Genomic DNA, 22,275 nt, shown 5'->3' with positions numbered 1-22,275 from the left:
TATGTAAATTTGATGCTCACTGCACATCTTTATATATAAAAATCAAAATTCCAATGCAAATCTGTAGCCTTGGTTGCACTGTAGCAATATGTTTCTAGTACATTAAATACCAGAAAAAAAAAGTTGGGAGTGCATTAAGTCAGATTCGGGATTAAATAATTCACCAAACCTATAGTATTTCCTTTAAAAAAATTCTGACTAAAAATCAAAGCTAGTTATCAGAGATGAGACAAAAAGACCAATTAATAAATAACTACTTTAATCTTAATTCTTTGATTCAGACTTATTAAAATTGTAATTTTCTCCTTCAGTATTCCTCAGTTTGCTCATTGGTTTTCATCCCTTTTCATGTTCTTAACCAGATATAAAGCCCCTAAACAGGAATGTATTTAAATGTTGACTTGGTCTTACAAATGACAATGCAATACTAAAACACAAACCAAGAGTACCTAATGTTAGCAATATAACAACTCACTTTTTAAGTAGTGATACCTTATTATACGATACTACATTCCAGCTCTTTTATTTTTTTAAATAAAATAATACCTTAATTTATTTGTATTCCACCAGAATGAGTACATTCATTGCAAATTGCATGCACATAAAAGGGAAGCCATTTGTAAACTACATGATATCTTAACAATAAATAGTATTTGATCTAATACACGATGGTAGTGCATTTCTTGTTAAAACTGCAAGCTTTTACCAAAATGAAACCAAACTCTTATTCTCTTTATAAATATTTTAAATAATTTTTAGGTACATGTTTCATACCAAGTATATAAAAATAGTATTTTTAGATAAATTAGGAGGTTTCATTTACATGACAAATAACGTGCAACATCTAAGCACTCTCTAGCAGCTCTATTTGGTTGATTGTCTAGATGACATGCAGCGAATGTCCTTTGCCTTCACAGAACTGACAAAAAGACCAGCAGGACCCACGATCACCTGAAGCAAACAGTGCCATAGATATTGTTTGGGAACAACAGTCAGACACTCAGGGAAAACCTTTGCTTCGATGAACAAAAGCCACCCACAGTTCTTTGTGCTAGACTTCCAGCTGCTCTGACCCTCAGGGTCTTTGGACTATCACAAAAGTCTGTCAAACAGACAGGTTATATCTGTATTGAAAATGTTTTTTCAACATGCTTCTAGAATCTAGAAATTTTTGTTTTTCCTATAGTATGAACCATTACCTTTTCTTACTTTCTATAAGTCTGAATTTTCATGTTTGTAAGTCTCCATGATAGCCAAAACGGGGATCAAATAAAGCAGTCATGCAGTACTCTCTAAAGTTAAAACTGGCAGCTGTGGAACATGCTCTGAGTACCACTTCACTGTTTCTCATACATCTATGGCTTGGCAGTCTTTATCTTTAACATCCCTTGTGCTTGTCACAATGTCTATTGGGAAATCTGGGGTCTGTGCAGAAGTTACTCCGGCTGTTCCTTCCAGGTCCCATGATCCTGGCAGGTTCTCAAGGCTTAGTGAGCTGATTGCTCCTTGGCTAAAGCTCCCTTCCTCTGATCTGCTGGGCAGCACTAGGTGCAGTGACGTCTCTGATGAAGAGCATACTGAAGGAGAAAGGGTTGCTGAAATAGACTGAAGAGGAGTCAGGGTAGTGTCTGAATGGGGAGAGGTGCATCTTAAAAATTGCAGATTGTCTTTCTGAATTACCTGATACTGGGAAGGGGAATTTTGAAGGCCTGTTGTATAATAAAGTTCACCATCCATAGAATTTTGCAGGTTGGGTTCAGTCCTTTGGGGACTGCTGCCTACAGAAGACAGATCTGTATTCCAAATGTCACATAGTGTGTTTCCACGACAAAGTTGTGCTTTGGTGCAAGTGAAGTTGCCAGCTTGCATGTGAGAGCAAGGCTGATGTGTAGTCCAAGCCACTCGAGGCTGCAGACTGTCCAGTGTGGGACTTCGAGATAGGCTGTGCACAGCACAGAATCCTGGAGGCTTCTGGGACGTGAGTAGGTTTTCCAGAAGGTGCATCACATTCTTCATATCCTTACGTAATTGTGAGACTTCTTGACTTAAAGATGTCATCTGTTGTGAAAGGGCAAAATACCACAGTATTTATTCATGCACCATGCTTAAAATATGTACATACATCCATCCCTCTTTTCTTTCTAGCAATAGCAACTTTCATCTTTGGCACAGTGTTTCTACACTAAAGAAATGCATTTTGCTAGTGTATATGTGGGAAATATTCCTTCCAGATCTTTAATTTACCTGATTTCAAATTATTTTCTGTATATAAAAAACGGTCATAAGGTCAGAACTGAGACGATTTCCAGATGCAGTATGACATCAATATTTTCTTGATCAATTCTTAAATCTTTTAAACCACAAAAGTTTCTTATTAAACAATTTCATGCTGATGAATTACATAAAAATGAGGTCTTAAGAAATCTTTTTTAGAAATGCATATGAAGTATTCTGCTGTCTTTACAGCAAAATAAAAGAAATCCATACTCTAAGTTGCTGGATGCAAATAGTAGTTAAATGAAAATCTTGTGGACTACTACAAAAAAAAAAAAAAGGGGGAGGAACCTGAAAACTCTAAAACTCACTTGCTACCTATAATCATTTAAAAAATATAAGACTGTGGAACAGTTTGTTTCCATGCACTTTTGAGTATGCTTGAAAGGTACTACATATAACAGACATTAATCCATTGCATAGATTTATCTGGTGCATGTGCAAAAGGAAGAATCAGATTTTTAATTAGACTTTTTCTCTTAAATGCTGAAACTGCTGATAGCATTCATTTGGTTCCATAAAATACATGAAGTCTTTCCTCAACATTGCTGTTTTGGGTGAGGATCAGATTGGCAAGTTCTGAATCTGTGTTTTAAAGTTGACTGGCATTTGAACATTAATGGGCACTTTTTTTTATGCTTTTATAAGGATGTTTTGGCAAAGAAAAGTCTAGTTCAAACATAAAAGTAACCCATTCATAATTTCAAAGGGTAGAAAGTAAATTTGTGTCCATGATGGTTATCAATCTATTTTAGGTCAAAGCACCATCATTATAATGAATATAGAGTTTCTCATACTGATGCTACTCTGTTGAAAGAAGACATGACTGCACATTAATCTTCAAGCTACATGTCAAAAAGAAAATAGCTAATTCAGGGAGCTTTTCTTTAACATCAATTAGAGACACCACTGATTAGATGACCTTCACAAACTAATTTTCATTGTTCTGTCAGGATAGTTCTGAAGAAATCTGCTGGAAATACATTTTAGGCTGAGTTCGATTCTGTTATTACAGGCACAATTATTATAAAGAAATTTGGAGAAGAAAGTAGGAAGTTACAATACAGCTCCTATAAATCTATTTATTTTTCTCTGAGCTTAGAGGTCAAACCCAAATTATTGTTTAATAATTTTGTAATGATCACACTGCCTCTGGAGATAAAATCCTTAATGGGAGAAGACTCTTGAGTGGCAGGTGACAGGATCTCTGTCTTTGCACTTCTCTTTCTTTCTGCCTTGTCTAATTGAGTCATGGTAGATAGAAAATACCATGAGATCCTCTTCTGTCAGCAGAGATTAAGCTTTGAATGCCTGGTAACTTCAGTTAATGTGAGAAATTAAAATATGCTGCCAAAATGCTCTGTGAACAGGCTTCCCATGGGGTCAGAGGAGCCAGTGAGGGTTATTGGTACCATCAGACTGTGAGAAAACACGGTGAGATTTCTGGACAAATCAACCTCACAAGAACTCCTATGTTCTGTTGGACCCTAGGAGATGGTATTGCAAAACCTCCAAAAGCTTTTTTTGGGAAGGATGGGGGAAGATAGCCATGGGTTTGGTTGTCTATCTAGATTCACTGGTCATCAGTTCTTTTTAGGATCATCACTGGCCCCTGCACCTCATGGATACAGCAATGATTTTCTGTGCATAATCTCCAAACTTGCGTCATTTTTCAGGGCTTTCTGCAAGTGTGCAAATAAAAATGTTGACACTACCTTATGAATATGTACCTTACCTAACTATGAATGCTGTGTGAAAATATCCGCAATTTTAAAATGTCTTGTTTGGTTTGAGTCTCATTTTTGTTTTCCATTTCTCATCACTTATGAGCTTTTTAGAAGTTGAATCATCATTTAGCATGTTTTTTTTGTCAAATTATTAAGAAAATACAGCAAAAATAAATCCCAGCATCAGCACTTGTGGCAACCTTGAATTTCTGTTCTTTACCACTTGCTCTAGTACCCAGATACTCTGCTTTTGGTATATCAGCTAGCTCATAGAGTGTTTCCTTCTCACAAACTTGCTCTTGCACCAATATAGGAATTTAACTGATAAACCCCTATAAAGTAGGCTTTAATAATTTCCAGTAGGATGATAGTCAGAATAGTTATGCCAAACTTAATTCACCACTATCAGTTAGTAAGATCTGTTTGGACCTATTCTGGATGTCACATACACAAAAAAATATGTAGCTTTCAGGATTTTACAATGACAGGATGAAAAGATTAAACCTCCAGTATCTATATTGCTATTAATTATCCTATGTCTCTATATTATTGTAGTCCTATACATGCATAGCATACTATTAGTGTTCCTACCAACATTACCCTGTTTATGCTATTATTTTTATACCCTAAAGAGATCCCTGAGCAGATGCAAATTAAAAGGTGTAACAGGGGGGAAAAGATGTTATCAGTACTATTAAAAATTTCACAATGTTTGAGAAAGTGCAAAAGAACAGGGATTAAAAGCCAAAGGAATTTTAAGTCTATGAAAGAGAAATTGAAAGCAGTATGGTTTCTTCCTGAGGAAAAAGGGTTAATTCCTGGCATGCCAGTAAGACTGCACTCTTTTTAGGAGATCACTGATTATTGCTAGGCAAAACAGCTATTGGTACAAATGGTTCCTGCTGTGCTAGGCAGACAGCTTTAAAATTATCTCTGAGATCCCAAATATACTCGAAATCCTGCCTTAACACTTCCTAGGACTTGAAAAAGATACTGCAATGTTTCCGGATGTAGAAACGGGGTTTTATACAGATTTAGCTTCAAGTAGCAAGAGGTGCTTCTCAAACTGGTTGAAAGCAATGTGCTGGTGCCTTTTTAGTAGACTATGTTATCAGGAAAGAATATATTCAAAATAGAGGTTAAAATAAAAATTTCAGTAGATGTATTTTGTATTTTAAAATTACTTTGGCAGTTTCAGAAGAAAGAGTATTTTTCTTTACTACCAGTATTAAACTGTTCAGCAGTTTGAGTATTTTGTTCCATGTCGTTAGGTAGGAATGGTGTAATGCTTGTTGATCGTTTAAATGGCTAAACAGATTTATTTTTCTTCCCATTATATATTCCAATATCTATGTTTTAAAGACAAATTTTAAACTGGAATGCCTAGCTCTCATCACTGTTCCTGGATAATTCTGAATGTCCTAGGGTGACTTTAATACTGAACCCTAAAATTTAAATAATGGATAAAATAAGACTTCTTTTCTGATTAGATGCTGATTAGATTCCTATTTGTACATATTTTTCTCTCCCTGTGTTTACTCCCTTTTGAAATTCAAACTTCAGATCCAGATATCTTCCTGCTTTGACTCTTTCCAAACACCCAAAAAAGTGAAGATGAATATTGGCTTCTTGAGAAATGGAAGCTGTATTTTGGCAGAGTGGAGGAGCTGCCTGGCTTGGGCTTCATATGGCAGCTTCTCTATTCCCTTGCTTGGTTTTTCATTAAGTCAGGGAGATTTTCAGCTAGAAAGAGTTGTCTTTGAAGCTCAGATTAACAAACTGCTGGTATTCTGAATGAATGAATGAATGAAACAAGAATTGAGCTGGGACAGCCTCTTCATTGATCATCTATCAGCAGCTCTGTGGCCATTGGTATTGTGGTGACAGATGTTTCTGATTTAATGGCTTTAGAAACAAAGCTACTTGCAGAAAAAAAAATCCAGTGCAGTTAATCTGAATTCAGATTAAATCTATAGGATTTGTGCAATGATATGATGACTCAGTTTCAGTGACATAAATCCAGGAATCTGGAAGGTTGTGCAATTGGCTTTACCATGTAAGAGTAGGAAATTTGGTTGTCTGCTGACCCTCTAGCCAGCTCTTTGGTAGTTCCAGTGACCAGTTTGTCTGGGTAAATTAGGACACCAAGATTATTGCTATTAAACACACAAGGATAAAAGAGAGAAGTATAAAGGACTAGAGTATTTAAATATATTCAAGTTAACAGAGGTCCCATGAAATTCAATCTAGAAAAGGGGTTCCCAAACTGCAGTTTAAATAATAATTTGTGGGAGTGAATTATTTTAATAATAATTCACTGGGAGTGAATCTGGTGGGAAGGGGAGGGGAGGCAGAGCAGTATGAGAGGAAACTTGGTTAGAAGTATAGAGCACCTGTCCTACAAGGAAAGGCTAAGAGAATTTGGATTTTTCAGCCTGGAAAAGAGAAGGCTTTGAAATAACCTTCTAGTACCTAAAGGGAGGCTACAAGAAAGAAGGAGAGGGATCATGTACAAGAGGATGCAGTGACAGGACAAGGGGTAATGGCTTCAAACTGAAAGGCAGTAGATTTAGTTTAAATATTAGGAAGAAATTCTTTACAGTGATCATGGTGAGGCACTGAAACAGATTGCACAGGGAGGCCGTGGGTGCCCCATCCCTCAAAGTGTTCAAGGCTAGGCTGGATGAGTCTCTGAGCAACCTGGTCTAGTGGAACGTGTCCCTGCCCCTGATAGAGGGATGGAAACTGGATGATCTTTATGGACCCTTCCAACCCAAACCATTTCATGATTCTATGATTGTTGAATGTGGACTCCTGCCTTCAGATTGGCAAAGAATCAGGATGGTGTCAGCATAATGGCGGCAATAAGAAAATCATGTTTGGAAATTACTGCTTCAAGGAATTAAAAAGTACCAGAGACAAACTGACTGACTAGCTATTGATTGAGAAAAAATGGAGGATTGTGGAAATCCCAGGTGGCTGGGAGAGGAGAAGCTGGCAATATGTACTGATGAAAGGAAACCTGAGGTAATATATAAGATATTGGGCAAAAATATTAAGCATACAATTTCTGTAAGCATCTAAATGAATAGTTAAAAGAGGACAGGCAACATTATGGTTCTTAAGAATAAACCATAGCAAAACTATAATTCTCTTCTTTAACTGAAGAGCTGTTTTAAAATATAAGAAGAAACTTTAGATGTAATATTTATCTTGTCAGAAGACTTCTAAGATGTTACTGTCCATCTGACATTCTTCTAGAACTACAAGAAAATATGAAGGGGACATAATCACCATAAGCTGGATTCTTACATGATTGGAATGATTTATGACCAATAGCTAGCTGTCATCCATGGACATTTTAAGGTATTCTTTTCAGCATCCTATCCAGATCTGTTTTTATTTAATGTTTATTTTAAATGCCTAAATGGAATTCATGTTCACTTTTAAATATCAGTAATATGAAATTCAAGAAAGATAAATCTTAAACATTACATCTGAAAAGAAAATGTCAGAGGCATAATTATGATGTTCTGCCTATGCAGAGTATTATAGAAAATAGTCTATGGAGGTCTGCTAAATGACACTTTGTGGGCATTAATCATACTCCCAGGATCCATAAACAGCATATCTTCTTTAATTGAACTCTACAAGGGTTTTTTTTCCACAAGGAATTACTAAGGCTGCTTGACATTGTGTACTTTGTCAGTGACTTCCAAGATGAAACCAAAGACAATTCAAAAGAAAATTATGCAAGTGAAAAGCTTTTAGCAAATTTAATGGACAAAAAAAGTCAAAAGAAATTTGGTTTGCTGAGATCTGCTGGAATAGCATGTTTCCAGAATAAATTGACTTTAGAAGGAGAACACCAATCAACTTTTTCTTATGCTCTTCTAGGCAAAAAAGAAAAAGCTGTGAACTTATGAACTTGCATACCTACAGGCATTCACATTTAGATGTTGGGAAAATAAATGGTATGAGTACTGAAACATTTTGAAATGCCTGTTAGATATTAACTGGACAAATGTCATCATCTGTCATGGTAATAATATTTTTTATTCAAATTTGAAGTCAGCTTTTGGTGTCCAGTTGATTTGTATACTGCATGGCTGCCTCTTGGTTAATTCCTTTGTCTCAGGTGCCTTTCCACCAAGGAAAAGTGCCAGGGGCACACCACAGCATATGGGACTTATACCATGTATGTGCAGTGTGTTCTGGTTAAAAAAATATAAAAGTCTAAGCTTCAGAGCATCAACTATTTTTGTTACCTTCATCAGCCAATGCCTATTAAACTAACATTAAAAGAAGAAAAAGGTTAGCTGGAAAGGCTTCTCTACAGCTATCAAAGTATGAGAGTAGAGAGACAAAACAACAAGCTTCTTTGGAAACATGAATGCCAGTGCTAAAAGAGATGTATTTTTAAAAATCTCAGTAGGCAAAGTGAATTTAGTCTGCATGTAATGTTTAGAAAGCTTTTATTTCTTCATACAAATGATATTTGGTTTTATGTTTTGCTTTAATGTGAAATTTACATGGCTAAAATCCAAAATGGGTAGATTACATTTAATAGTTTTTATCATCTATAAATGTCATTAGTTCACTTTTTGCCACATTTTTCTTGATTGAAGGATGTTTTACAAACCAAATCACTGGGATAGCCTTGCTGCAAAGTAATTTCTCTTGTGTGCTGGTAGAGTTATGAACTTGTTAAGAAGAGCGTGTATTTAATTACTCTAAGTCAAGCGAGTTCGTTATATGAGCTCTCAAGTCGCAAATTGAACTTTAACAATATATCCCCTATGTAAAACTAGAAGCCTGACTGGCTTCACCAAATTTTCTTTAGTGGCCTTGATTATCATTTGCATATATTTTTAATATTAAAAATGCATTTTTTTTCTGTACTGAGAGGAGAATAGGATTGATTTTTGTCAGCTGGAATTGAAATACATTTTAAAATAATATATGCATAAAATTTATGATTTGGAAAATAAACATATTTGTTTAGGATTGTTCCTTTCATTAGTTGAAAGTTAAATAGCCCCGTGATTATTTTTTCTCTGTTCTGCATACATGCCAGATGCTTATTTTAAGTACTTGCTTTTAAAAAACCTAAAATTAAAAATAGCTGAATTTCCACTAAGTGCTCCAATGTGGAGCTAAATAGAAGGCAATTATCTAGCTCAAAACCTGACCCTATTCATATTTCCTCATGTTTGTTTGTTTTTCAGTTGAATGGGGGAAATGTGAGTACTATGTTCATTATACTGTTTTAGTACTGTAATTGTGGGATCTACTAATGTGGTAAGACATTAAGACATGGAATCAGTCCCCAGATTTCTGAAGCTGAGAGAGGCTGCACTGAAGCTGGGTTGCATATGAGGAAACCAGGAGACACGACAAAGCAACTTGAGTTTGTCTTCATGCACTGTATGAGATGGCCTTTTTATCTGAGCTCAGAATCATGTACCTGTGTTTTTGAATGGAGAATATGTACTTGTAATTAGGGGGGGAAATATGGCTAAATATTGGGTATTTTTCTTATTTTAACTGATCTGTTTTAAATAATTCAGGTTTGGTTTTTCAAACTGAATCAAGGTATTTCTCTGCCCTTTTCATGCAGTGGCTTTTAAATGATAGAGAGTTAAAAGCCTTAAAGGATACAGGCAATGGGACAGTGATAGGCAAGTGCTTTAATCTAAATGTCTTGTCTGTCTGTATACCTCAGAAAATCTGCTTAGTGGTTTCCTATTTTTACTTTGTGGGCTCCTTAGTAGTTATCTATGATTGCATCAGGTAAGTGGTGCTTCTGAAAATATGATAAATGTTCAGATACACTTATTTGATCAGCTTTTGCAGACAAATGCGTTGGAAAGACCAGGTCATGTGTAGAGATCTCTGCAAAGGAAGGACACAGTCTTGTAAGGCAGAAGACTCTTCCTGAATTCTTTCTCTGCTTAGTTTGTAGCAGGTCTTTGAATCAAGCTTTCCCCAGCTCAGAAAATGTACAATGCTGGTAAATATTCAGTAACCTAATCTTGAAACTATTGCTTAGAAAACTGCTTTTTTACCAGAACAAGAACCTGAACCCCTAGCTCTCACCTGCTATATACTGAAGTTACTGAACTATAGTGAATATCATGCTTGCCTTATTCAGTAATTATTTATTCTAAGAGGAAGGGACAAACATGGTAGGAGATAAAGTCCTCCTGTTCCACTCTACCTTGCAATACTGAAATGGGAGGAAATTCCTGTATCAGCTTGAATGCTCAATGAGCAGTGAAGTTAGGTGAGGAAGTGAAGAAGGTGGTTAACTGGCTGAGCAGCCAAACCATGGAGCTGTACAACAGCAATTAGGGGTGTGTTCAAGTTTGTCTCACATCCACTGTGCTGACTCTGGAGATTACTCTCCTTAGAGGAGGTCTGTGCATCCATTACTACTAAAGTTAACAAATCTGAGAAGTGAAACCAAGGCACTGACTTCTGTTACTCTCTTAGGTAAACGAAATGGCCTTTGGATTATGTAGTGAATGCCATATACCTAAAATACTGCCAAGAGCTCAGTTGTATTTCTAAAATAGGTATAGCTAATTTTGTAGAATTTTCTCTGGGGTAACATTTTGCTTTGCTTTGCTAACAAGAGACTGTATTGAAAGTCTGAATGGATAGACACACGTCTTTTACCCCCCATGAATAGCTGAAATGTTTCTAAGCTAACTAGTGAACTGTTGTAATACAATTGCCTTTCATGAAAGCAGTTATTTTTGCATTCATTCATTGATTTCTGATCTCCACTGGAAATGTATTAATGACAGTGTTTACTGCTGCTGGCTACTTCTGACCTGTTTTCTCATATTTTCTTTACCAGGAGGAGACTGCATGTCTTTAATAGAGAGCTTTGTTTCTGACTCTGCTGGTATTTTAACTACTGCTAGTAGTCTGCTGCAGTATCAGTGCTAACCCATTACTGGTCATCATCAAATGATGGAATGATGAAAGCACTGGGTCTAAAAGAATTCTATACTTTATACAACAACAAAAAACTTCAAGCAGCAGCTACTGTGGATCAGCAAGGCTACTCAGAAGCTCCTTTGGGTAAGCACCAACTCTGTACTATCACTTCAGAAACTCCAGCTGGGTATGTTTGAGTACATGTAGAATATGCAATTAAGCAGCCATTCAGTCATGCGTTTTTTCCAATGTAAATTTTGATCCATGGGAGAACTTGGAGGATACCCATCCATCTCTGGGATTTGAGCCCAGAATATTACCTATGAAATCTAAACCTGGTCCTGTCGCCTGTGTTATGTTAATGTGAATGAACAAGTTGCATAACATTTTGTTCAGATAGTATTATTAGGGTAAAATTAAAATTGCATGTGGAGAGAAAAAACCTTCAACGTGTGGAGGCTTTTTTTCTTTTTTTTTGATTAACATATTGCCCTGCTCCAAGATTTATTTATTTATCACTTTTCACCAGAAAAGCAATGAGAAGCCCAGAACTGTTCCAGTTGAAATGTTTGTTTAATCCACAAAATGCTTGCCTTGGAACATCTGTCACCGTGATATATTTTCCAACTGCCTCTTGTGGATAGCCATATAATACATCCTCCTATTTTAAAAATGACTGTCCTCAAAAGGGATGAATCAATATGACTTGTGTGTTTCAAAAGCATTACATAGGAAATATAATTTTCTATCATGATGGTGGTGCCAATGAACACCTCAAAGGTTTTTTTTTTTTAGTTCTTTGACCAAATCCTATAAAAACCCTTAGTTTTTTAAAACCCATAGTCAATGGGGAATGAGACTTTTTTCTGAACTCCACTGTTTGACATACAAATGAGATGATGCATCCATAGTAACTAACTAACCATGCATGCAGTCTTAGCTCAGGATATTTAAGTTATCTAATCAACTTAAGCTGACTCAGGATGAAGGAAGTTTATAAGCTCAATACTTTGTAAGTGGGAAATAATAGCTAGATAAAATGTACACAATAAAGAAGGAAAAAAAAAAACCTGGACATTTCTAGTAACTAAAGAGCGCAGGGAAGAAGTGAAACTGTGTGGTGGGAAATGTTTCCTCATGTGGAAGTGTAAGGAACTGTCTCTAATCTTTTCACATTGACAGACATAGTAGTATGGGAACAGATTTTAGTCTTGCAGTACCACTGTGAAGTTAGTCTGATGCTTTAATATTGTTAGCTAAAGTACTGCCAGGGCTGTGTAAATGAAACAATTTAGCTACAGAACATCTCCTTAGGGTTGGATTGATAGTTGATTACAGGCTTGAAGTTATTAAAAGGGAGGAATAGAAAGTGTCACTGAACACTATTGGCCCTGCATTCCTCAGGTTGTATTGCTTGAGCAGGAAGAGATGGAATTCTCTTTCATCCTAAGAACAACACAGGTAAAGTGACTTGAATCATTTTATGTAAATTTGAATGTGAATGGATTTGCGCATGTCTTTCAAAGAAATTCTGTAAAAGCACAACACACGTCATGACAAGAAAATATGGGAGAAAGAACTTGGGGAAATAATGAGAGGAATGAGACAAATAGGGGCATACCCAGAAGAGACTAAATCCTAAGAAAACCAGATACAGTAACCTCATTCTGGTTTTTAGCCCTAGCATGTGACACAAACTTTTATGTAGGTTTCATGTAGAAAATTATTCTAAGTTAAAAGCCCTAAACTGCCCTACATGTAGGAACCCCATCCAGTTTTCTAAACTCGTTTATAACACATTTATCATATTCCTGAGTTTTCTCCAGCATTCCTTGAATCATTTTTAATATCCTTCAACCCCCACAAAATCTTGTTACCTCATTATTAAGCCTGCTGATCTGCTGTTTGGTCTCTTCTGCTTTGATAACGAGCACAGCAGCACCAATTTCAGCCTCTGAAAAGAATTCAAATTCATGTAAATGACAAGAGTATAATCACTTAGAAATGATCATACTGTTCTTGCACTACACCAATCCTTTAAATTTAAACCTGTTTTGCAGTTGGCCAGAATGAAAATTAAACCATATGTTTAATGTTCATTTTATAATGCTTGAGAGAAGTGCAATTAATAAAGTCCATAGTGCTATCTTCACTCTGGACCTGAAAAAATGAAGATGACAACCCTGGTCCATCCATGTGACACTCAGCTCGACACTTTTTAAAAATCATAAATATGACTAAACTTCAATTATTATTTTCCTGCTTGACTTTAAGAGAAACAAGATATGTCCTAGTTGCCCCCATGATAAAGGTACTTAGCTATATGGGAGCTGTTTATTTCTAAAAGAGTGTTGGAAACAGTCCCTCTGTCTCTTTTTTCAAATCTTTTTCCCCCCCATCTTGACAAGTTGCATTGCTTTGTGGTGCTATTTCACCAACCTTTTCAGGGTGCAGGCCTGAAACTCCTTGTAAGTAAAGGTTTTCACTCTTTTAAAAATCTATTTACTTCCATACCCTTCCACTTCTCTAAGTTTTTAAAAAAATGTTAAGAGCCAGGTTTACATATGGCTCTTAATTAATTGGGTAAGTTTTTTGTTTGGTTGTTTTGGTGTTTTTTTGTTTTGTTTTCTTCTTATTTATGGCTTGTATTTTTTTCAGTTTGGTATTAGAATGTTTTTATGTTCAATTTTGTCCTTGTGTTTAGCACCTTCCATGACCAAAGTTTGGGAACATGAGGCAGATTGTACAATTCTGGTAAAGCATAATGCATGAAAAACCAGTTCCTTCCACAAACTGTTTTATCATGACTGTCTGTTAGCAGAAAAACAACAAATTGTATTTTTTTACAATGGTGGCACTGAAATGGTACTGAGAGTACAAATATGTGTTTAATCAATTTATGCCACTAGTGAGGATGAAAGAAATAAAGGGGAACAAAAAGCAGTTATGAAAATTGTTTTTCCTAAAAAGTGATTTTCCCAGGCAATGCTCACCTCCAGTTGTAGGAGATAACCTGGATTCCTGATCCTGATTTCTGACCAGCCTGAGCTGATCAGAGCTGAAGTCAAAGGTTTGACTTTCTTCATTATGGTTTCCATCCTCAATCCCATCAACAATTCTGTTGAGAAAAATTGGTGTAATGGAGCAGTTTCATAAACATCATGTCCATAATATGGTTGTAAAAATTACTCCTAAAGGGCACATTTTTAAACAATGGTAATTTTTTCACAACATAAAGTTTAGAGAAAAGCAGAACCTATTATATTGGCATAACTTCTTGTGAGTCACTAAAAATGAAAATTACTGATAATGGAAGGAATGTGAGGCCAAGTGTAATTAACTGAGGTTTCAAAATTTTAATGAATTTACTTTCACAGTATATTCTGGGTCCAATCCAAAACTACATGGACAATATTTTTCTTTTCATATCTACAGTAATCTGTTGCAATTCTTTCTTCTGCACAACCTAAAGAGGCTTCACTATGCTCTTGTGAAGCTAAAATCTCCTTGCTCATAGTCAGGCTCTTATATTAGATTTACTTAGGCAGAGCCTAAGCCTGAATGTAATATATTTATGAAAACATCTCTGTAAACTTCAGTCAAAAGTATCATTTCCATGCAAATAGTTATTCTAAATTTCTTTAAAATGAGCTAGTTCAGGCAGGGAAATCTTGTTTGCAAATTTCATATAGGAAGATGCTCAGACCAGCCTCCAGTGTACCAGTTACATTAATAATGGTATTGGATCTGATTGTTAGAAAAGGTATTTTTGCCAGTTATTTCTACCCATGCATAGCAGTTATCTCTAATTTGTAGTGTCAAGAAAGGCAAAGGAAAAGAAAAAAGGAGCAGTATTTTATACAATAATCGATTTCTGCATTCAAAGAATAGAAAACAGGTATTGGAGGAATTAATACACAGTATTAAAAATATATATAATTATGACTATTTTCTTCTGTCAGCTAAAATAAATTGTGCTATAAAGAGAACTATATTAAAGTCAATAAAAGAGAATCATACAATTGCCAGTTGACTGATATGAAGCATCAATTTTTTGTTTTGTCCAGAAACAAGCTTCATATTCTGTCTTACAGCAGACAGATGATGCAATACTAATCTGGAAGGGCTGATATAGAAAACTCTTAGCCTCTCAGTCATTTGGGATAAATTTGTGATGATGGACACTTTTCATCTAATAAAGATATTTTTTATACTTTTCATCTAATAAAGATATTTTCAGGAAAGCTTCTTGACTGGAAATGCCTGGAGAAAAAGAGCAAACAACACAGAGATATCTGTGATGTATTTGGCTTGAAAGACCCATGTAACTCAGACCTCTGTATGAATACCATGTGTGCTTATCTTTTTTGGCTCTTCCTGTGGGTTTAGATCTCCATGTCATGTCTCTGTTCATGATGCCAGTTGGATGTTACTAGACTTGACTTTAATCTTAATCAACCTCTGGTAGAAGAGGAGACTCAAATGTGGTGCTTGAGCAGCCCTGGCCTATACTGCTATCTGCAGCTGAAAACCAGAATGATTACTTTGTTTGAAATTTCCTATAAAACCTCTTCAATGTCATTTGGCCTCACTGCTTCAAAAGGCAAATTTTAAACACCAGTATCACTTTTGTAGAGGTTTCTAATTATATAAAATGCTAACATTTTAACTGCCTTTAAAGCTCACAGTAGAAAGCTTACTCAAATGTGACCTGGAATTTATAGATGCTACATTCTTTATAGTGTTTTAAGATTCAGACTAAAAGGAAATTATATTAGCACAAATACCTTGTTAGGAGTGCCAGGCTTCTATGTGGAAAATATATAATGTGCAATATGCTTATTCATATACAAAGATCTGGCCTGGGGAACTGCATAACCTAGTACATTGAAAACATGAGGGGACAAAGGTAATTGGTAAGCCTCACCCCTCTCTGAATCAGCTATTGTACAGCCCTGAATTCTCTCCTGAAGACAGAAAACTCCACTCTTAGAAGCCAAAAAAAAGTCAGAAAAGATTAACATGTGACCTCTTCTATCCAGTTGCTTAGGGCTAGAGTGCACTCCTCTGTGCGGGTCTAAGGAGATTCAATTACATAAAACCTCCTCCTAGGGCTGCCTTTATTATCACTTACATTTTCTTCCTTTTGGTGCTTTTCCACTTCATAGGCAGAACCCAAAAAGCAATTGGGAAGACCAGGGCTCTATTCTAGAAACTGCAAATCTAGCTTCTGTTCCTTGCACCAAGAGCTCTTTAAAAACTTGACCCAGTCTCTGGGCTTTATTGCTTTCACTGTGGGGTACAAAGACAGAACCTGAAGCACCTGTAAAGAATTCTAATTAGTTTCCTTAGGAAATATCCACAGCAGAAGTTTCTTAAGAAACTGTGGTTATACACCTCAGAGCAGCACTGACTGGATATTTCAATCAGAGTCTTGTCTTTCCCTTGCCTTCCTTGGCCAACATTTACCAAATGTAAATGACAATTTTAAATAAGGTGTTATCAATTTTAATTAGGGTCTTATTTTCTCCTTAATGCTTACAAGGAAACACTTAAGACTATTTTTTAAAGTGGTATTAACTTGTCAGTTTAAATATTCTAATAATATAAACTCCTTCTAGGACATAACATGAAAGTGTTTTGTCTGAAAAAAAAAAAGGCAGAAAAACATACATCTTGGTCCAGTTTTCCAGCCTATTAACAGGATTAGCCTACAATTATAAAATTATGAATGGAAACAGGAAATAATATATTCAAATGTACACTTTCATATTTCCTTTTGCAGCCTTAGGTGCCAACGTCTGGCTGCATAAGTTCAGAGCAATAATGAGCAAGACTATATTTCAGCAGAAAATATAAAAAGTAGTTTCTCCCTGAATTACCACTTATTTTGTGAATGATAGTGACCTTTACTTATAGCTGACTGAACCAAATTCCTATGAGATCTAGAAAAACAAATGAGAAAATATCACATAGTGCTATGGTTTTGTTGGCATAGCGGTGTTTTGTCAAAGGTTGGACCCGATCTTGGAGGTAATTTCCAACCTAAATGATTCTGTGATTTCTATGATTTTATGAAAAAATTAATTGCTTTGTATCTGGGTACTAGTTGAAACTTGTCTGTACTATTAAAATATATGATGAGGGGGAAAGGGTTCTATGTAATCTTCCATGTCATTTTTATAATTGCATGTCTAGGGACTTGTGCTTTGACAGAGTGAAACAAATATTTTTCAAGCTGTGGGTATTTCACATTTGCAATGGCAAGTTCCTGAAACTTCCACTCTGCCTCTAATGAATACAGGAAGTGCTTGAACATGTAAACCACTTCAATTTATAGGAGACAAAGCTTGAACTGGAAGATGAACTACTGCATCTCCTTGTATGTATGCTTGTCATTTCCCTAAAGAACTGGTATTAAAACTAAGATTGCACTGCAGCAATTTAGCAGCAGGTTACATAAATCACTTGTAAGTAACGTACAAATTAAAAAATGGAAATGTTTTAAATTTTACACTAGTAATACCTCAATAAACTGTCATACAAGGCTTCTTTGTGTTAAAAGACACAGGAAAACAGATTTGCTAAACTCTGTATTTAATGTCTGTATAACTTCCATTATCAGATTTCCTGTCTCCAATGAAAAAACCCTCTAGATATTTTCAAAAATTGCTTAGCAATTGTTTTCCATTATAGTTCTGTACTCCAGTAATTTTTTATATTTTCTTGGCTATGCTATAATTTCATTCACTTGCTTTCTAAATTTTTCTACCTCTGATGGACTCGGAATGTTTCATAGTGTTATTGGGGAAATGAATATTATAGATAAAATGATACCACATAAGGCCAGACTATTTAAATAGCCATTTTTGCAGTTGCTCGCTTTTTTTACTGCCCTTTTTGTGGGTAAAAATACTTTAGTTTGCAATAAACTTCTAAAGCCATAACATTCTGCATAGTGTGCAATGGTTCCTACAATAATGTGGGATGAACAGAAGTATAAACTATTAAAGAATAACTCTTATGGTGACAAAATCAAAGTATTTTTAATAGGAGTCACATGATAGATAGGAAAATTATCATTCATACCTTGGGCTCAGATCTGGTGGGCCGCTGGCAGTCAGTGCTGACAGGTACAATTTAAGATTTTTGTCCTTCCTTTTGGAGTAGTAATGGATCTCTGTTTCATGTTTGGCTCGTGAGGGGTTTGAACTGCAAGCACGGATGGGGGAATGGAAGGGTACAGTTCCTGAGGCCAGCTGCTTCAAGTTTCTCCCTAGGTGGCTTTTGCTGCTTACACTCTTCTTCTGCTGAGAGCTATTTGTGCTTCGTGTATCAATTGGTGAAAGGGTGCTGCTTTCTTCTTCTCCCTCCTCTTCCTCATCTTCATCTTCCACAATTGAAGGGAGTCGCTTCTTTATATTTCCATTTCCCTTGAGCTCTGTCTAAAATAACAAATAATACGTAGTAGTATAAAATTCAGAGCCTGATATTGCAGGAACCCATTTTTTCTGCTGTTCATTCTGGAACAAACCCAGACCTAACACAGCTTTCTTTTCTCATTAGAGAGAGCTCTTTTGGAACTTATCCATACCTTCAGCTATGGCTGTATGTGCAGATATAAGAAAAATACAAATTAAAAAAGGTCACTCCTGACGCGGTCAGCAAACCCACTGCAATATGTTTTCTTACCAAGAAAGAGTACACAACTAGTTCTTACAAGCCATTTGCCATATGTACACTTGAGAAGATTAGTTTTGTTTAGCTGAGGCATTATTTCTTGAATGTTATGCTACCAGAATCTTGGTGGTCCATAGAAGAGATATGAGGCTGGTTATTCAAATAATACCACTTTTTCACATGGAACCTTTATAATGTATAAATGGCATTTACATCAGTTAGCTCAAGCCCAATGGTCTCTGTGTCCTTCTAAATTTTTGTAACTGAAGTAATTGCTGGGATGGTAGACAGACTTTTCAGTTCACTCCAACTCCTGTTAATGCACCAGTAGTGTGATGGTTTCAGCTTCAGATCTGAGTAATCAGAAAGCGGAGATATGTCTGGTCTTGAAAAAAAATGCAATTTAGATGCTTGATGTTGGAATCATGGAAATTTAGAGCCAACATAGACCTGTGCTCTATAATTTATGTACTGATTACAGCACAGTGTAGGAGATCACCAGTTTTTTTGGAGTAACAAAGTATGCTGATCAAGAGTGCCGACACGTGCCAACATAGACAAGATCAGACCTTAACTCAGAAATTGTTCCATTTATTCCCATGGTACAACTTTCTGTATTGGTAGTAGGTGAATGGCCTAAGGCAGACTCAGGTTCTAGGTCAAATTAACAAACCAAATGCAACTTCATGGTTTCAAAGGGAGTTGTTGTTTTTAATTTTTTTTTTTTTTTTTACAGGCTAGTCCTCTTAATCAAGCTTGATTAAGGCACTGTTAGCTTTAGATAGAAAACCTCAGATGACCCTGCATAGTCAGAAATCCCACATTCAGGCCAAGTGAGAATACAGGCTGGGTGAAAATACAGATTTGGGGAATTTATCCAAATATTCTAAGCCCCTATTAGCATCTGTCCAAATGTTCTGCAGCATAGGTTTAATTCTGTTACAACACACTTTGGTTGAATGTATGCTTTTCTCTTGGTGTGTGTTTACAGATTTAGTAGTGTCTTAATTTGAGGTATATATGAAGAGGTAAGAATTCCAAGTTTTGACAGAAGGCATGTCTTTATAAAATAGAAAAGCCTTGTTGTCAACTGTAGTAGTCATTCAAAGGCTGTCATGATGATTAAATTGTACAGGACCTGGCACTGATACTGCCTATACTCTACAGAGAACGAGTGTTACCCATATTCAAAACTTTGGCTTGGGTAGCCATGTATCTAGAATGTAGTTGCTATAGGAGGATATTCAAATTTAGCACCTGGGAGAAAAGATCATAAGCTGTTACTCATAAAATGGGCAGAACTATCTGCAGGATGCTATTTAAATTCTCATTCTGAAAAAATTGAAGTCTGTTTTCAAGAAGGAAAGGAAGGAGTTTGTTCTGGTTATAATTATGTGCATGTTCAAAGTGAAGCTTGGCATAATTAAAATGTGATCAACATACCTGGGATAGTGTAGGCTTGTTGGATAATTTTGATATTACCTGCAAAAAACAAACCAAAAGGTAGGAAGTATGTACATCTGTACAGTTTGGATTCCAATGGGATACAAACATCTAAACCAGAACATTTATGTCAATACAAGAAAAGACACTCATGATATTAAATAAAATGGTGTATTAAATTAAATGGTGACATAACACTGAACTAAGGATAATCCTTGCAAACAGGTGCTGTGAGAGTAAAAAAAAGTTGTTTCATCTTAAATAAAAAGCAAGTTAATGAAAAATAAATTATTTTACTTTAATAAAAAGTAGATCAAGACTCCAAACCTGCAATTAAATGTAGATGTATGAAAGCATGGCTGGTAGATTTCAGTGCTGGTTTGGTGGAAGTGCAGGAGCAAGTGCTCTACTTTGGCCATGCTTAACTTTAGCTCCTGTGCCAGCCTAGTCTGTATGTGAAGATGAACTAAGTATCTCCAGCATCTTTGAGGAATTTTCAAAAGCAGTGGTGGGACTGAAGCAAGTAGGAGTAAGGTAGCCCTGAGGGAGAGGTGTCTAACCTATTCAAGGCCCTGTATTTTCTTTTCCTGAATTACACAGAAAGTAAAACAAAACAAAAGGAAAAAGGAAAAATGATGCAACTTCAAGAGTAACTACTTCTAATAAAATCCACTGGAACTGCTGAGTAATATCTGTTGTGAAAATTCTGCTGTTTATTTGAATGGCCACATCTTGACTGTGGGCAAGTCTCTGGCAGCCTATATACTGTATTTATATGAACATTTCAGTCTGCCAGGTAAAATTTTGAGAGATTTTTTTCAGCTTTCCTAAACCCACATATCAAGGCAAAAAGTGCTGTAACCCATCAGTCAATTTATTTTTCTCCAAACAAAGGTAGAAGTTAGGCATTTCTGAAAGTCATTTGAATGTCTCAGTTTGTTTGACAAGTGTCTTCAGAACACCTAAATCGTCAAATTTAGGCACAGATTTGAAAATAATAATTGTGTGTAGTTTTATAATTTTTTATTTTGTTCCAAGTCTTTCAGGTTAACCTAAAAACTGTTTTGTACTGAGGGTACTAGTAGTGGTATAATATACAAATACAGAATATTCTAAGTTTTTGTAAGCAGAAATCCTACTCCACAACAGCCAAGCAAGTAGCAGGTGTATCATTAAATGTAGAAATACTAATAACTGCCTAATAGAACAACTGCAATAATGAGGCTATGTAAACAAAATAACTGCTGTGTTCTTACTGAGTTAGATAGAGTACTAGGTGATATTAGCAGAGAATGAGATGTCAGATACTGAAATCTCATAAGTGGCATTTTAATCTATGCCAACTGAAAAATCAGTATCTTCAAGATTCAGGATGAGAGGAAACTAGAAATGTGCTAGAATATTAATGTCAGAATTAGGAAGTACTACTGGCCTTCTTTGCACATATGTTTAAAATATTAGTTTAAAGTTGTGCCCAGAATTTTGGGACATCAGTTTGCTTGGCTTCTAGGCACAGCAGGAATGTTAAATAGCAGCCTTAATTAAAATTCCAGGCAAATCCAAAATATTAGCAGCTTCACAAAAAACATCTCAGAAAGTATGCATTTTCCTGCTGAAGGTTTTAGAAGTGAATTGTCACTTGTAATTTGTAAGGTGGGTGAAGATTTCTCTCCCTTTTTGTTTTAATGTTGCTGTTTTTCCCTCTTGAATACTTGTTAATCCTGACTGTACATCTTGAAAACACAGACAAAGAAATCATTATGTGGGTTTTAAGCTGCATGACCGGTTGCTAGCACTGTGCCCTTGCTTCTGGACCTCCCTGCTGCTGCTCAGCACAGGAGCCACAGCCACCCATCGATCCCTCTCCGCTCTGTGTCACCCTGCCTTGGTCACTGCAGCAGGGGGAAGCTGGCTGCACAGCAAATGGGGTTAGTGGCAGCACTTGGTTGCCTTGTGACCTTCCCAAGAGAAGGGTAAAGGAATTTTTGAAGGCAGGTTGCTTTTTGCAAGAAGAGGAGGGAGTGTTCTCAGGAGGCCGTGTAGCAGAAAAGAGGAGTAAGTACAAACATGGAGCCCATGATGTGAGAAGCTGCTTATCAGGCTTCTCCTGCTCCCCCAGACAACCTCCTTTAATCCACTGGGGACTATTTATTTTAAAATATCAATATTTTCAGACTGAAACTATGGAACAATAAACTATGGA

At 36.1% G+C, this 22,275-nt stretch overlaps 1 protein-coding gene across 1 annotated transcript in view; it reads right to left on the bottom strand.

Annotated features, from left to right (window-relative positions):
• Positions 1–242: 242 nt before the first annotated feature.
• The window catches only part of KCNH8 (potassium voltage-gated channel subfamily H member 8), a 177,177-nt gene continuing 155,144 nt past the window's right edge, over positions 243–22,275 (bottom strand). Inside the window, exons 12-16 of the mRNA XM_071429316.1 lie at positions 20,073–20,111; positions 18,039–18,394; positions 13,943–14,067; positions 12,827–12,903; positions 243–2,058 (exon numbers count right to left, since the gene is read on the bottom strand). Coding sequence (XP_071285417.1) covers positions 1,348–2,058; positions 12,827–12,903; positions 13,943–14,067; positions 18,039–18,394; positions 20,073–20,111 — 1,308 coding nt within the window. The 3' untranslated portion in view covers positions 243–1,347. The remainder of the gene's footprint in view (positions 2,059–12,826; positions 12,904–13,942; positions 14,068–18,038; positions 18,395–20,072; positions 20,112–22,275) is intronic.

Source organism: Agelaius tricolor, unplaced genomic scaffold (genome assembly GCF_023055355.1).
Source record: "Agelaius tricolor isolate 1412-34295 unplaced genomic scaffold, bAgeTri1.0.p SCAF_6, whole genome shotgun sequence".
In the NCBI taxonomy this organism is placed as follows: Eukaryota; Metazoa; Chordata; class Aves; order Passeriformes; family Icteridae; genus Agelaius; species Agelaius tricolor.
This window is presented reverse-complemented; position numbering and strand designations above follow the sequence as displayed.